This window comes from Sorghum bicolor, chromosome 7, assembly GCF_000003195.3.
Source record: "Sorghum bicolor cultivar BTx623 chromosome 7, Sorghum_bicolor_NCBIv3, whole genome shotgun sequence".
Classification (NCBI taxonomy): Eukaryota; Viridiplantae; Streptophyta; class Magnoliopsida; order Poales; family Poaceae; genus Sorghum; species Sorghum bicolor.
Window position 1 is genome coordinate 2064599 of NC_012876.2, and position 15884 is coordinate 2080482.

The 15884-nt window shown below is 45.7% G+C and overlaps 2 protein-coding genes across 3 annotated transcripts; both read left to right on the forward strand.

Moving 5' to 3' along the window:
- On the forward strand, nucleotides 180-10212 carry LOC8066119 (COP9 signalosome complex subunit 3). 2 transcript variants are annotated; one of them, XM_021464812.1, is made up of 13 exons: nucleotides 180-598; nucleotides 729-850; nucleotides 978-1224; nucleotides 1315-1372; nucleotides 1452-1541; nucleotides 2176-2238; nucleotides 2727-2816; nucleotides 3008-3166; nucleotides 3247-3368; nucleotides 3588-3660; nucleotides 9117-9281; nucleotides 9474-9587; nucleotides 9833-10212. In XM_021464812.1, the coding sequence occupies exons 1-13, from the start codon at nucleotides 411-413 to the stop codon at nucleotides 9932-9934; spliced, it is 1593 nt and encodes a 530-aa protein (XP_021320487.1). In that variant the 5' UTR covers nucleotides 180-410; the 3' UTR covers nucleotides 9935-10212. The 2 variants fall into 2 exon arrangements, with proteins under 2 accessions (XP_021320487.1, XP_002443786.1); XM_002443741.2 differs by lacking the exons at nucleotides 9117-9281; nucleotides 9474-9587; nucleotides 9833-10212 and adding an exon at nucleotides 3735-4149 and having other exon boundaries at nucleotides 239-598.
- LOC110437183 lies at nucleotides 12291-13831 on the forward strand. The gene is made up of 2 exons (XM_021465532.1): nucleotides 12291-13537; nucleotides 13604-13831. Exon 1 carries the CDS (start codon nucleotides 12366-12368, stop codon nucleotides 13413-13415), a length of 1050 nt encoding a protein of 349 aa, XP_021321207.1. The 5' UTR covers nucleotides 12291-12365; the 3' UTR covers nucleotides 13416-13537; nucleotides 13604-13831.

Consider the following 15884-nt stretch of genomic DNA (forward strand, 5'->3'; position numbering starts at 1 on the left):
TATATAAAAAAAATTATAGACAATCTCTGTCTGTTGATCGTACATGTCCTTATTAATATATATTTTAAAAATCCTGCGCATATATGGAAACACAAATAGATAAATTGAGATAACGTATTATCATTACTGATGAATTATCAAGGGTGCAGATTAGGCACCCCCAAGTTAATCGACGTCCTAGATCTCAGCCCTGCACGAGCACGGCGAAAGCCTCCCTTCCCCCCAACCTCCCCAACCCAAACAAACCCAGGCGAATCGCCGCGGCCCGCAAGCGCAAACGCATCCTCAAACCCCAGCGAGCCGAGCCCACGCGGACGCGGAACCCCAACACCTCTCGGCGGCCGCCGCGGAAAAGAAGAAAGGCGGCCACGACGGCGGAGGCGGCAGCTTCAGCGAGGGCGACGGCGCTGATGGAGTCCCTGGAGGCGCTCGTGGCGCACATCCAGGGCCTATCCGGCAGCCCCGAGGAGGTGGCGCACCTCCACAGCCTCCTCAAGCAGGCGGACGGCGACTCCCTGCGCGCCCACGCCGCCGCGCTGCTTCCCTTCCTCGCGCACCTCAGCCCCGAGACCCACTCCCTCGGCTACCTCTACCTCCTGTACGTGCCGCACTTCCCCCGACCTACCTCGTAACCCTAACCCCGCACCTTCGAACCCATCGCCGCTCCCTCTCTCTGTCCCCAACTCCAATCTCATCCTAACTTACTTCCCCCTTGTTGTTTGCTGCAGGGAGGCGTGCGCGACCTCCGGTTCCAATCTGAGCGACTTCGGCGGCGGGGACTTCCTGGTCACCATCGCCGGCTTCCTCACCGCGTGCTCGGCGGACCAGATACGCCTGGCGCCCGACAAATGTGCGTGCTGTTTTTGATCCCCAGATCGATTCCAATTCCAATGCGTTGTGCCCTGTTACGATTGGCTCTGCAGCGGTCATAATCTGACAAATTTTTGACATCGTCGGGTGTTGGTGGTGTTGTGTAGTCCTGAATGTGTGTAGGGTGCTCAAGGATCAGGTGATGCAGCTCAACATGCCTATCAGAGGGATCGCCCCGCTGCGGGCGGCGGTCCGTAAGATCCAGTCTTCGCCCGAGCAGCTGACTCCACTCCACGCGGACTACCTTCTCCTGTGCCTGCTGGCGAAGCAGTACAAGGCTGGACTCAGCGTCCTGGAAGATGACATATTCGAAGTCGATCAGCCAAAGGACCTGTTCCTCTATTGCTACTACGGGTCTGGATCGGATGTGCCCTGTGGTTCACATTTTATTTGTGGTTTTGGAGTCCATGTGGCTCTTCCTTACTAGTTTACCTTCTGCTGCAGAGGGATGATTTACATTGGGCTCAAGAAGTTTCCTAAAGCTTTGGAGCTTCTTCACAATGTGAAGCCTTGACTTATGTCGTGTCTCTGTTTTAGATATTTGGATTGCAATCTGATGTTTACTGAGGTATTGTTTTCAGGCTGTTACTGCTCCAATGTCAATGCTGAACGCGATTGCTATAGAAGCTTACAAGAAGTATGTCCTAGTTTCACTCATTGTGAATGGACAGGTACACTTCCACTCTGCACTATCTACTGCTGTCTAATGCAGATCTACAGGGATGATTTTTTCAGGAAACTTTACCGCATGTTTAGTTTTGGAAGCTTCATTCCCCACTAGCATAGTATTCAATTAGCACTCTACATCATTTATTATAGGTTTATATAGGACAAATACAAATATGATTAATTGAAACACTAAGTTCTTGGTGGATTTCATTTATTGGACAACTTGAGCAATCTAAAACCCAGTTCTCCATGAATTCGTTGAACTTAATATTGTGTCTGTTACCACTTGGTAGATTAAGTTAGACCTATTGTTCAGGAAAACTAAAATTGGTACAAAAAAACAGGCAAATTGATAAGGGTATGGGTGATTAATAAATTTCTATTTTGATAGATTCAACGTATTACACCTTTTTTTATCTTCTATAATTGTTTCTGTCCACTCAATTTATGTCTTTGTTTTGCTTGGTTGGGTTTTACCACATATAGAGATTCCGGATCGGGTGAACTTGATATTCTGAATTTCAATGTGCTGATAGATATCTAATTTAAGCTCACTATAATTTATTTCTGAACATCCCTGGGAAGTTGTTGCTTCAAGTTGAATTGGCTAACATTTTGATTTAATTTGTGTAACAGGTCCCATCATTTCCTAAGTATACATCCGTATCAGGTCAAAGGAGTATGAAAATTCACGCCCAGGTCTTATTCTACTGAGTTTCAATTTGAAAAGCACCAAATTATAAACTATGGCTTATGCTATGATAGTGCTGAGTTGTTTGAACACTTGAATGCCGTGTTGATGGCAGCTGCTCTGCCTAGTTGTTTTGTTTTTATTGTATTTTTTCGTAAATTAGTTTTGTTTTGATAAATGTTAGTGACTGTTTCTTTACCTTACAAATCATAGGAAGATGGTTACCTTTATGTTTTTAGCAACACACTTTTTTATAATGAACTTCTATTTCGAAAGCTGTAGATATAACATTGTTGGCATTTGAGCATTTCTCTTAGGTTCAACCACTTGCACTATTGCCATGCTTAACATATTATGATAAATTTTACTATTGTAGATTTTGCTCTTATTGGTGATTGAATCTCAACCTTTTGATTACCTGCACGTCCTTTTTTTTATGTGGTCTATCTGTAACTGTCATGATCTTATATAATCTCTCTTTGTTATCCTTTTTCAGATTTATGTTGAGCTATCTACAAGCTATAGCAACGGTCGCTACACTGATTTAGAGATATTTGTCCAAGCAAATTCGGCAACATTTCAATCTGTGAGTATTTTTCTGTCCACTTCGGTTGCCATTCTCTAGTTTTATCTTCTGTTTACCTGCAACAGTAGCTACTGCCTTGATGGAAGCTACTTGTTGTCTTTGTGTCAGATTTTATATGATTCAAAAATTTAATTGGCAATATGATGCATTTGTTAACATCCCTGATTATGAGCTGCTCTCTTTTTTGGCAGGACAACAACCTAGGGCTGGTGAAGCAAGTGCTCTCCTCGATGTACAAACGGAACATCCAAAGGCTGACCCAGACTTATTTAACTCTTTCACTTGAAGATATTGCTAGGTCTGTTCAACTTGAAACACCAAGGGATGCTGAAATGCATGTACTTCGCATGGTAGGTGTTCTTTCTACAGCCTGTTTGCATTATGTGGCCAATTCAAGTAGTTGACACTGAAAAATGGCATATTTCTACAGATCGAAGATGGAGAGATCCATGCAACCATAAACCAGAAGGATGGAATGGTCAGCTTTCATGAAGATCCTGAACAATATAAAAGTGTCGAGATGGTGGAGCATATTGACTCGTCTATCCAGAGGTGTGTGAATTACTCACACTCTTGACACCTATAATTATTTTATAACCTCAAAGTTTATGAAACCATCCTAGTTATAGAATTGTGGTTCCATTCTTGGCAACCATGCACATTGCTATAGCCTCAGAGAAGTTGACTCATATAGTTGATGTTGATGCCATTGATCTATTGTTAGACACATGTAAATTTGGACTGATCCACCATTCTATAATCTATCCCCAGATTGACGGCATTGTCCAAGAAGTTGGCTTCAATTGATGAGAACATGTCATGTGATCCTGCATATTTGATGAAGGTCAGTTAGTTTCATAGATATTTTGTTTCTCTCGTCCCTGCCTTGTGGTTTGCTAAGTTTGGGATTTGGTGCAGACGGGAAGGGATCGTGGAAGATTCGATGGAAGATTCGACTACGATGACTATGACTCTGTTCCGCACAAGTTTTTTTGAGTTGATCTGAGCCTTATGTGATTCTGAAGTACGATCATCAATGTAGCAGCCATCCCTAAAGTTATCATTAGTTTGATCGATCAATGGCTTTTGAAAATTGAAATGCTGTAAATTCTGGTTTAAAGAATGGGTCTGTGGAGAAGGCAGATACTGCTATTCAGTCAGTGGGAATTGATCCGCGGCTTTAATCTGCATCTGTGCTGTTGCTAGCATATTTCTCCTTCAATCCTGTGACAAGATTTCGTCTGTAAATCATTTTGCTCGGTAGAGTTTGACCAACAATGCAAATTATCACGCAATCATCTTGGATACCAAACTGTTGTTCCAGGTTCATTCATCCTGAAAGGATTGCGCACAAAGTTCAGTTTTTGTATAAACTGAAGTTGATCATGGCATAGTTGTAACACATTTGGGCATGCAGTTCATATTTAACAAATATTCCGTACTTAATAAACACTGTGCTGCTGCATCATCACAAACATTAGCAATTTTCTGATTCGCCGAGAATTGTGAATTTGATCTGTATGAAATTCATGCAAAATTGTTGCCAAATCCTTGCGTTCCAAGTAGCCTGCTTAATTAAGCAGACGAAAGACGCCTCTAAACCTCACCCGGAGTCCCGCTCATCCCTGTCGCGCTTGCGCCGCGCTTCCAATGGCGATCACCGTCGGCTTGGGCCACTCGACCCTCCCCCTCGCGAGAACGCGCCGCGGCGCGCCGCCGCACGACCCCTGTTCACTCCTTACCGGCGAGCCCTGCCGTATCCGGCCCTGCCGCGCGAACTTGGCCATGCCGCCGGTTCCCCTCGACGACGACGAGCCTCGCAAGAGCCCGCTCGATGTAGCCCTGCTACTTGCTTCTATCGCCGCAGCGGCAGCGGCCGCCAGCCCGCATGCCGCGCTCGCCGCGTCTGGCGGCGCCATGGGAGGGCGCTCCTACTCGTCGTCCTCGCGCCCCTCCTCCTCCTCCCCGGCATCCTCATCCTCTTCTTCCTCCTCGTCATGGTCGAGTCCCTCCTCATCGTCGACGTCGGAGTGGCCCTCCTCATCGTCCTCCACCTCGTCATCGTCGACGTCGTGGCCTTCCTCCTCGATTTCCTCCTCGCCGGAGCAGCAGACGGAGGCGACTCACGTATCCGTCGGCACGGCGCAGCCGCCTCCTGTGGTTACGGCCGCCGAGCGCGACGCGGCGACACTGTTCTGGACCCGTCTAGCTTCTGCTTCCGTCAGCGCCGTTGCCCTGCTTCTCGCCGTGCGGCACTACACCCGGCCGAAGACGACCGTCATCAAACTCCAGGTCCTTCTGATTTTTGCCGTATCCATTTTTTCCCCCTGTCTGTGATCACTAGTTAGCACATCAATCTGACTGCTCACTATGCAAATCAATGGAGTAATTGGGAATTTGTCATAATTCAGGTCGCATTGCTGGGTTTGGCAAAGTCATTCCAAAAAGATCTGAACGAGATTGCTGAGAAGGTGGAGGCTTCTAATCAACGATGGTATAAGTTCATACTGACAGGTAATGCAGATTCTAAATTCTTGCTGCTGCAATGCTGCTCATACTAACACTCTGCACCTCCTTGTACAATATTAGTTTCATTTTTTACCGCCGTTTTGTACCTTCTGAAACTTGACAAGGACTTTCATTCAGAAGTTTGTACATGCTTTCATAAATACTGAATGCGGAACCAATCCTGCCCAGTGCCCAGCAGTAGATGAAATTTTAAGCTTCGACAAGATGTTAGGTTTCTTTAGAATACAAAGGGAACTCTAGAACTGAGTTTGTTGTAGTTTTTGCAAGAATACATGGATAATTGGGAACAGGTAGTAGATAGTTCTACTTTTATTTCAGTTGCAGTGAAGACTGAAGTTGACAAATATCTATAACCATAATATTGTACTGCATAAATGGGTGAATACAAGTCATTTCAGGAATACTGGCACTTGTAAAAACTGTCTTGTTTATTGATAGACAATAGCCAACAGGCTTAGATTGCTTAGTAGATTAGATTACAGAGATTACATATATATAGGGGAGGAGGATGGCCCAAGAGGCCAGCTGAGTCCCCAGGAGTCAAGCGTGACCCAAGGGGCCAGCACAGGAAGCTAGGCCAATTAATGACTAGATTACATAGGTAACTAGGTGATAACACTAAATAGCAATTATTTCTAACACCCCCCCACAGTCGGAGCGTCGGTGGAACGGACGTTCAGACTGGAGCGAAAATCCATGAAGACGGAGGAGGGAAGTCCCTTGGTGAAGACATCGGCGAACTGCGACGTGGTGGGTACATGAAGAACACGGACAGCACCTATGGCAACCTTTTCCCGGACGAAGTGAAGGTCGATTTCCACGTGCTTGGTGCGCTGATGCTGTACGGGGTTGGAGGAGAGGTAGATGGCGCTAACATTGTCACAGTAGACAAGGCAGGCGGAATCCAGGGGATGGTGAATTTCCTTGAGCAACTGCCGCAGCCAGGTGACCTCAGCGACGCCGTTGGCAACTGCCCGGTATTCAGCCTCGGCACTAGACCGGGAGACGGTGGGCTGCCGCTTGGAGGACCAGGAGATCAGGCTGTCCCCGAGGAAGACGGCATATCCGGAGGTGGAGCGGCGGGTGTCCGGGCAGCCGGCCCAATCAGCATCAGTGTACACACAAACTTGTGTTGGAGCTGTGCGGGGAATGACCAGACCATGACCGAGGGTACCCTATAGGTAGCGAAGAATCCTTTTGGCAGCAACAAGATGAACTTCTCGTGGAGCATGCATATGAAGGCAGACCTGTTGAACGGCATAGGCGATGTCCGGCCTAGTAAAAGTGAGATATTGGAGGGCCCCCACAAGGCTGCGGTAGCTGGTGGGATCAGCCACAGGGGGGCCAGCATCAGCAGATATCTTTGCACAGGTGTCAACTGGTGTGGCACAGGGTTTGCAATCACTCATGCCATGGCGAGCGAGGATGTCCAGTGTGTATTGGCGCTGCGAGAGAACAACTGAGTCCTTGTGGCGCTGAACTGAAATGCCAAGGAAGTGATGGAGAGGGCCAAGGTCTTTCATGGCGAACTCCTTTTTCAATGCAACAATGACACGGTGAAGGAGCTGCTGTGATGAAGCTGTGAGGACAATGTCATCCACATATAAGAGCAGGTAGACAGTCTCTGTACCGCGGCTGTATATGAAGAGAGAAGTGTCGGACTTGGCTTCAGTGAACCCCAGAGAGATCAAAAAAGAAGCAAACCGGCTGTACTAGGCCCGCGGGGCTTGCTTCAAGCCGTAGAGGGACTTGTTGAGTCGGCAGACATGCTCTGGCATAGCAGAATCAGCAAACCCGGTAGGCTGGGAGCAGTAGACGGTCTCTGAAAGTGTGCCGTGGAGGAAAGCGTTCTTCACATCAAGTTGGTGAATGGGCCAGTCCTTGGAGTGTGCGAGCGTGATGACTGTTCGAACAGTGGCTGGCTTGACAACCGGACTGAAAGTTTCGTCATAATCAACTCCAGGGCGTTGAGTAAACCCCCGAAGTACCCAACGAGCCTTGTAGCGCTCCAAAGAACCATCAGCATTGAACTTGTGTTTGAAGATCCATTTCCCAGTATCCACGTTGGCCTTGGCAGGGCGGGGGACAAGGTCCCATGTGTGGTTGGCTTGAAGTGCTGCATATTCGTCTTCTATGGCCTGGCGCCAATGAGGATTAGCAAGAGCATCACGGCAGGACCGCGGGAGTGGAGACAGGGCCTCGGTATGTAGTGCGAGACGAGGCTGCCGGTACCCTGTTTTTCCACGGGTCGCCATGCTATGGGAGTTGGCGATCGGTGGAATGGGAACAGCACCAGCAGGGACCGGAGGGTCGCACTTCACATACCGTGGTGGTGACGGAATCATGCTGGAACGTCGAGGAGGAGCCCCTACCGGGCGCTCGAGAGCCGGGGCAGGGACAGGAGCACGCCTGCTGTACACATAAGTGACGGGCGGCTTCTGTGTTGCGATCACCGGGGGTGGAGCGCGCCTGCTGTAGACGTGGGTGACAGGCGGAGCCGGGGCGAGTGGTGCGGGGGGCGTCTGAACAGAAGCCCCACCGATCACAGCCGGCTGTGTTGGCGAGGAGGACACTTGGTCATGGACCCCTGGAGACACAGGCGCCTGAACAGGGGACCCCCCCAGGGGCGGCTGAGAGGGAGCACGCGCTGGGGGAGGCGATGGCCGGGGGCCAGCAGCTCCAAATGTACCTGCAGGAAGAGGAGACACTGGGAGAGCGTCGTCGTCAGTTAGAAAATCAAGTTCCTGCGGGGGTGGATTGGGCCGGCTGTGGGAAAAGGGAAATGTTGTCTCGTCAAACACAACATGGCGGGAAATGATGACACGGTTAGTGGTGAGGTCAAGGCACCTGTAACCCTTGTGATCGGGTGGGTAGCCAAGAAAGGCACAAAGAGTGGAGCGAGGGGCAAGCTTGTGGGGAGCAGTGGCAGACAGGTTAGGATAGCAGGTGCACCCAAACGCTCGAAGATCATGATAAGAGGGGAGGGTGCCATGGAGGGCGAAGAAAGGGGTGCTCATGTTTAGAGTTTTGGTGGGGAGACGGTTGAGAATATAGGTGGCAGTGGCAAGAGCATCAGCCCAGTAAACAGGAGGCATAGAAGCCTGGAAGAGGAGGGTGCGGGTGATGTTATTGATGGTTGCCCCCATTTCCTTTGGACTTTTCCTCTTCGTGTTAAGTCTGATGCTTTGATACCATGATAGACAGTAGCCAACAGCTTAGATTGCTTAGTAGATTAGATTACAGAGATTACATATATATAGGGGAGGAGGATGGCCCAAGAGGCCAGCTGAGTCCCCAGGAGTCAAGCGTGACCCAAGGGGCCAACACAGGAAGCTAGGCCAATTAATGACTAGATTACACAGGTAACTAGGTGATAACACTAAATAGCAATTATTTCTAACATTTATCAATATAATAACTGATGTAATTGTAGCAGTATCTCTGATACAGTTGCAATATAGTATATGTATACAAGATGATTATCCACTCAAATGTTATCCATACCTTTCCATTAATACCTGCTGAGCTTGCACATGAATATATCCAAACTTGATAGTAGCTTGTTTACCATACTCTGATCTCTGGTGAACCACCATTTATGCAGAGACCATATGTTCCCTGCGCCGGCACAACAATTGCTGTATATCTTCATGTTTATCAGTAAGAGAGAGAGAGAGATATGACATGAAAATTCTTTGGTGACAGATGATTTTCATGCCTCTGTAGTGCAAATCGCTGAATCTCGTGTTTTTCCATGGCATTTATTTTTAGGTTGATGTGAAAGATAGTGTTGACTCTTGGGAGCAGCATTTTGACAAAATTTCTATCGAGGAACGGAGTAAATTTGATGAAGAAACTCTCTACAACTTGGAAGGAATCAAGAGAAAGAAAACTTACTCCAGAAAACCTGATGGCTTCAGGAATGAATACATTGTGGTACGTGTACTTCTTACACGGCAAAATTGTACCAAAAGAACAATTGTTATCCATGTTTTTCCTTCACTATGCACTTCACTATGAACTTGTTTAGACTTTCTATGAGCTGATGTTTTTTCTGTAGAAACATCAGGCATGTGAAGCTTCATACTACAAAATGACATCTTTTTAATATAATCTCCAAATCTTCAGTTAACCATACTGGTTGCTGCCGATGGAGCACTAAAATTCCCCGAAGTCAGAAACTATGGAGATCTGGAAGCAATTGTGGAAAAACTCAACTCTATACCTGCAAGACAAATTCAGGTATAGTGTTGCAGATAATTCTTTCCCCCCCCCCCCCCCCCCCTTTCAGTTTCACAAGCGCTTTGCTTTTTCAGATGCATAACTGCGAGTCTGTGACATGCATTGGAATAAAAATGACAGAGAATTACTGCGAAAACCTATTTACTATATATCTCAAGTGATTTGTCCTTCTGATACCGTTGTATATTCAGTTCTTGATTTTTTTTTGAAGTTCTTCAGTTCTTGATTCAACATGCTTTTTTCAGGGGATTCAAGTTTTATGGACTCCCCAAGATGAGAACGACGTTCTTTCGGAAGAGAAGCTACTAGGAGACTATCCTTATCTGAAGCCCTTGTGTGAGGACTAGGATAGTTTTGTTCTCTCCATGCTACTCCTATTGTGTTTCATTTAGACGATTCACTGGTCGCATCAGTACAAGGTGCCCAGCTTAGCAGATTAGTTGCTACACTACACCATACGGCTTTCCTGGTTTTGTTGCAGCGGCCAGCGGTTGTGGGATATATAGAGTACGATCACTTTGAATGCAACAACGCGCATGGACCGCATAAATTGTATACCGCTGGGAGTGAGGAGTGAGCGAGCAGCCCTCCAAATGTCTCAATGTTTTTTTCTCTCTGATTCCCATCACCTGGTTCAGTTTCTTCACAGAGACAATAGGGACCACCCTCCCCACTGGAGAATGAAACCATATACCCAAGCTTTTGATAATGTTGCAGGAAATCTTCAGGCTACTCTATTCAAGATCACCAGAACATCAAACTCTACCGCGGATACCTTAGCTAAACAAGCGTGAGTTTCCTCTATTGTAGAGCTTGATCACTCCTGTAGCCGTTTGGCTTGTGGTCTGTTATGTTCCTCTCTTCAGGCTCTACTTTCAGTAGACCTGTATGATGTACAAATCTCTGCAGCATCATGCTGCGTTTAATATATTTCGGTTTGTTCCTTATAAAAAAAAAAAAAAAAAGAGCACTCGCTCTACGGTGCACGGACCCGTGTATTGGTTGGGTCCATAACTGAGAATTGTCTTGTACTATCCTCTGCCCTCAAAGAAATATGGCAAGTTTTGTATAGGGCATCAAATTGTCTTTATTGTTACTAGGCCGGTTTGAACAACACGTGCATGTAAATAGGAAAAAAAAACATACACGTTTTTAGACCTTGTGCTGTAAACTATGAACTAGAAGATAGAAACCACTCTGTCTTGTAACATATATAATGTATTCTATTATTCAAAGATTATATCTAAATATAAAGTATTTTAGGGGACAAGAGCTATTTTGTATTTAATAGCTACAATAATTTGGTATGTATAGTATTACAACAAATTTGGTTTGTATTATATCAATACTTGTTCTTGTTGACCAATCTCCATTTGTCACGCTAATGGTAACATTCGATTAGAAAACAAAGTGAGAACTTATGTGTCTTTTGTATTCTCTCTTAATTTGTCTTACTTTTTTTTAATATACTGTACGAAAGAATGGAGAGAGTATTTATGAGTAGCCAGGATTAGGGATGAAAATAGATCAGATACGGACGGATATCATCGATACCACATTTGTTTTCATGTTTTTGGTCGAATTCGGATTCGAATACGGATAATATCAATCTGAATATGGATAATATCCGAATTTAAGTATAATGGATTCGAATACGGCATCATAATTGGATGTCGACATCATAAATATACGATTTAAGTATTCGGATACAGATATCGGATGTTAAATATTCGAACTCAGATACAGACAAATCTAAATCTCTCTAAACGAATTCGGTCTCGAATACGGTCGAAAAATATCCATATTATTTTTATCCCTAGCCAGGATGCTTTGAGCCTTTAGACATGGACATGGCATGATTAATTGAAATAGTTCTCTTGTAAATTGATGCTAATTTATGATTTACTAGTACACTCATGGCAGCAATTTTAAGGTAAATAATAAGTGGCCATGAAAGGAACCAACATGGTAGGCAGGCCAGTCGGTCCCCTCTGATTGACCCATTTCAACGGTCTAGATGTAGTAAGTAGATGTACATATAGATGATTAGATGCAGATTTAGACTAGATTAGATGTAGATATAAATGCAGATGTGGAGATATAGAAATAGATTCAGAGGTATAGATATGCACATGATATGATTAGTGTAATTACTTTCATAATTTGATTTTCGGCATTGTTTAGTTCCGAAAAGTGAAAAGTTTTCGGTACTGTAGCACTTTCGTTTGTTTGTGACAAATATTATTCAATTATGGACTAACTAGGATCAAAAGATTCGTCTCGTGATTTACAGTTAAACTGTGTAATTAGTTTTTATTTTCGTCTATATTTAATGTTTCATGCATGTGGCACAAATTTCGATGTGATAAGGAATCTTAAAAACTTTTTGATTTTTAGGGTGAACTAAACAAGGCCTTATATAAACATGGCTTTCCTATACTTAGGCCTTGTTTAGTTCTAAAATATTTTGCAAAATGGACACTGTAGCTTTTTCGTTTGTATTTGACAAATATTGTCCAATCATGGACTAACTAGGCTCAAAAGATTTGTCTCGTCAATTCCGACCAAACTGTACAATTAGTTTTTATTTTTGTCTATATTTAGTACTTCATGTATGTGTCTAAAGATTCGATGTGACGGGAAATCTGAAAAATTTGGCAAAATTTTTGGGGAACTAAACCAGGCCTTATCTCAGAGTACAGGCAAGTGGCCACGTGAGCTGAGCGCAGGTGAACATGGGTCGCTACTCAGGCGGCCGGCCAGGCCCACTTCCGTTCCATGTGCCGGTTGGGCGGCCTAATTTGGGGCGGCGACCGGGCCCACCACATTGCTATCCGTCCCCAACAGCACAGCTCACGACATCTCTCTCTCGCCCAGACAAGCAAAAAAAAAGGGAAAGAATCCCAAAAGCAAATCACGCACCCACCGCCCACCGCCACCGCACGCCATGCGGCCGCCCCCTTGCTAACCACGCCGCCGCCGCCTGCCGCCATGGCCGCCGCCGCTGACTCCTCTAAGCCCGCGCGCGCCGCCGTGCTCCCCGCCCGCCCGCTCCTCCTCGCGCTCCCCTTCCTCTCCCTCCTCCTCTTGCTGTACGTCTACTCCACCTCCTCCCGCCCTGTCCTCTCCGCAACAGCCGTCGCTGCCTCCACCACCACCACCACCGTCGTGCCGCTGACCCCATCCCCGCCGACCCCACACATCCGGATGCGGCGTTCCCGGTACGCCTCCTACGACGACTACCTCCGTCACCAGCTCAACAAGACGCTGGACCCGCGCCTCCGCCGGGTCTGGGCGACCCGTGACTGGCAACGGAAGGTGGACGCCTTCGCGCGGCTCTTCACGGGTCTGCGCGACGAGGGCCTCCTCTCCACCACCTCCCGCGCGCTCTGCGTCGGCGCGCGGCTAGGCCAGGAGGTCGCCGCGCTGCGGCAGGTGGGCGTCCGCGACGCGCTCGGCATCGACCTCGCGCCCGCGCCGCCGCTCGTCGCGCGCGGGGACTTCCACAACCAGCCGTTCGACAACGACACCTTCGACTTCGAGTTCTCCAACGTCTTCGACCACGCGCTGTACCCGGACCGGTTCGCCGCCGAGGTCGAGCGTACCCTGCGCCCCGGGGGTGTCGCGGTGCTCCACGTCGCCGTGCACCGCCGTGGGGATAAGTACTCTGCCAATGACTTGCTTGATGTGCGCGGCCTCGTTGGGTTGTTCCCAAGGTGCGACGTTGTGAGGGTGTCGAAGGTTGATGCGTTCGGGCTCGACACCGAGGTCATCCTCCGCAAGAAGAGGCCGTCGTCTCGTCGTCGTCGTCGTCGGCGGCGGCTCTAGCCGTGCGGACATCCATCCGTTCTTCTGTTGGGTGTGGTACTTGGGTCCTCAAGAACAGTCACCGGCCGACCACACGATCCAATCTTGGCTTTGGCTTGCAAATTACGCCAAAGAAAAAAAGGGTAATTTTAGGCATCGATTTTTGTTTTTGTTTTTTACTAGTACTGATTGTGGCCTTGTAATTCTAGGTACTAAGGTAGGAGGTGATTTTTTGGTGACCCACCACAACAGTACGCATCCCATCCATCTTGTATTCTTGCTCTTGTATACCTAGGCAGCGAATTGGTAGCAATAACAGTTGAATTCAATTGAATTGAAATCAATCGTTGTTTGAAATTGTGTGCCAAGAAAAATCAATTTGAGGAAGGGAAGAACCATTATTATAGAATGCATGCGCTTTCCCTTCTTTCCTTGAACGTCGACTTGCTTTTGTTGCTTGTTTCTTGGCTTTCTGGACTTCTTTTTAGAGAGAGATTCTTTCATACAATCCGGCGGTGCATGCCCCTACGGAGTATGCGTGTGTACTGATGAGGCCGCTGCTGTTGCTTGTTGCTGACTCCCTGTGGATGGTAGTGGTAGCTTGCAAAAATGTAGCAGGGGCCAGCCCGTCAAGAACTCGGGCCTTGTTTTTTTTTTTTTTGGTACCATAACACTTTCGATTGTATTTAGGAATTATTTTTCAATTATGATTTAAAAGATTTCTCTCGCAAATTATAGAAAAACTGTACAATTAGTTATTTTTTTATATTTAATGCTCTATATATGTACCATAAAATTTGATGTGATAAGAAATTTTAAAAAGTTTTTAGATTTCCAGTAAAACTAAACAAAGCCTCGGCAAATGTGTGTACTATTTGACTTTTGCGCACATGCATATGCATGATCCTGTGTGTGCCAACGTCCCTGCCCCATTGTGTAGGTAATTTTTTTTTAAAAAAAGAACACAGATTTGAGATGGCATACATATTAGATGTATATTTTCTTCATCCTGTAATATAGAGTTTTATATTTAATACTTTCCATTTATCAACTAATCACCACTAACGATAGCATTTTATTAGAAAATAAAGTGAAGACACATATGCCTTTTATAATCTCTCTTAATTTGTTCTAAAATAAAATTTCTAAAATATACTATATTACATAATGGAGTAGAGCCTATTCACTCAGTCCAATCTCTCTCGGTGAACTCTTTTTTTTTTTTTGACAAAGAACAGACCGAAATATATTAATCGCAGCATGAAGCTACAAAGGTTCCTGAAGAGAACATAAAGAACCACAAGCCAAACGGGTACAAGTGTGATCAAGCTCTACAAGAGTGGAAACTCTCGCTTGTTTAGCTAGGGTATCCGCTGTAGAGTTTGATGATCTGGGAATCTTGAAAAGAGTAGCTTGAAGTAATTCTGCGACATTATCAAAGGCTTGGGTATATGGTTTCATTCTCCAGTGGGGAAGGTTGTCCTTTCTGTCTTTGTGAAGAAACCGAACCAGCTGTTCGGAATCAGAGAGGAAGAAACATTGAGAGATTTGGAGGGCTTGAATCAGCTTGGCACCAAGAGTTAGAGCCGCAGCCTCTCCCATAAGAACAGAGTAACAGTTTTGCATCCTGGTCTTGATGTAGATAGATTGGGCTGGGTGTGCCTGAAAATTGAGAATAAAAATACCTATGCCAGCATTGGCCGGAGCTGTGGATTGATCGTCTGTCACTCTGAAGACATCTACATAGCATCGGGATCCTTGGAGTGCCATAGGATTGACGTAAAAATGTGGCCTTGTCGATTCCTCTGGATTGGAGTAGTCTACATGACAGAAGAAATCATACCAGGGGGCTGCTGGAAAGAAGCAGCTGTGAACTCGGGAAGCGAGAAAGCTTCACGAGCAGAACAACGCCAAGCAAAGACTGGCAAGATGTGAATGCATGCCTCATTTAACCTCGGTTAGTGCAACTGTACGGTTACTTTCGTGATAACACAGTTAGGCCTTGTTTATATCCAAAATTTTTTTGGATTTTGATACCGTAGCACATTCATTTTTATTTGACAAACATTATCTAATTATGGAGCAACTAGGCTTAAAAGATTCGTCTCGTGATTTACAGGTAAACTGTGCAATTAGTTATCCTTTTTATTTATATTTAATGTTCCATTCATGTGCCGCAAGATTCGATGTGATGGAAAATTTTGTAAAGTTTTGGATTCTTGGATGTATCTAAACAAGCGTTATTGAAACGGCAAAACGTGCCGCTATGTTGCCAGTAGCAGACTTTCAGGGAGAAAGAAATAAAAAGCATCTCATCAGGAAGGAAACATTTCCAGTTGATGGGAGGAAGAGAAAAAAAAACTCCATAATATATGGTTTTATCCCTCAATAGTGAATACTGTGGTACAGCATTAATAAGTCTTGTTTAGTTATACCTAAAATCTAAATTTTTTCAAAAATTCTTATCACATCAAATTTAACCAATATTAA

What these genes read in the sequence shown, in the direction of transcription:
- LOC8066119 (XM_021464812.1), top strand. Translation starts at nt 411, where the DNA reads ATGGAGTCCCTGGAGGCGCTCGTGGCGCACATCCAGGGCCTATCCGGC. An exon ending in TTCCTCTATTGCTACTACGG is followed by an intron (nt 1,225 to 1,314) that starts GTCTGGATCGGA and finishes CTTCTGCTGCAG; the next exon opens with AGGGATGATTTACATTGGGC. An exon ending in GTATGAAAATTCACGCCCAG is followed by an intron (nt 2,239 to 2,726) that starts GTCTTATTCTAC and finishes ATCCTTTTTCAG; the next exon opens with ATTTATGTTGAGCTATCTAC.
- LOC110437183 (XM_021465532.1), top strand. Translation starts at nt 12,366, where the DNA reads ATGTGCCGGTTGGGCGGCCTAATTTGGGGCGGCGACCGGGCCCACCAC.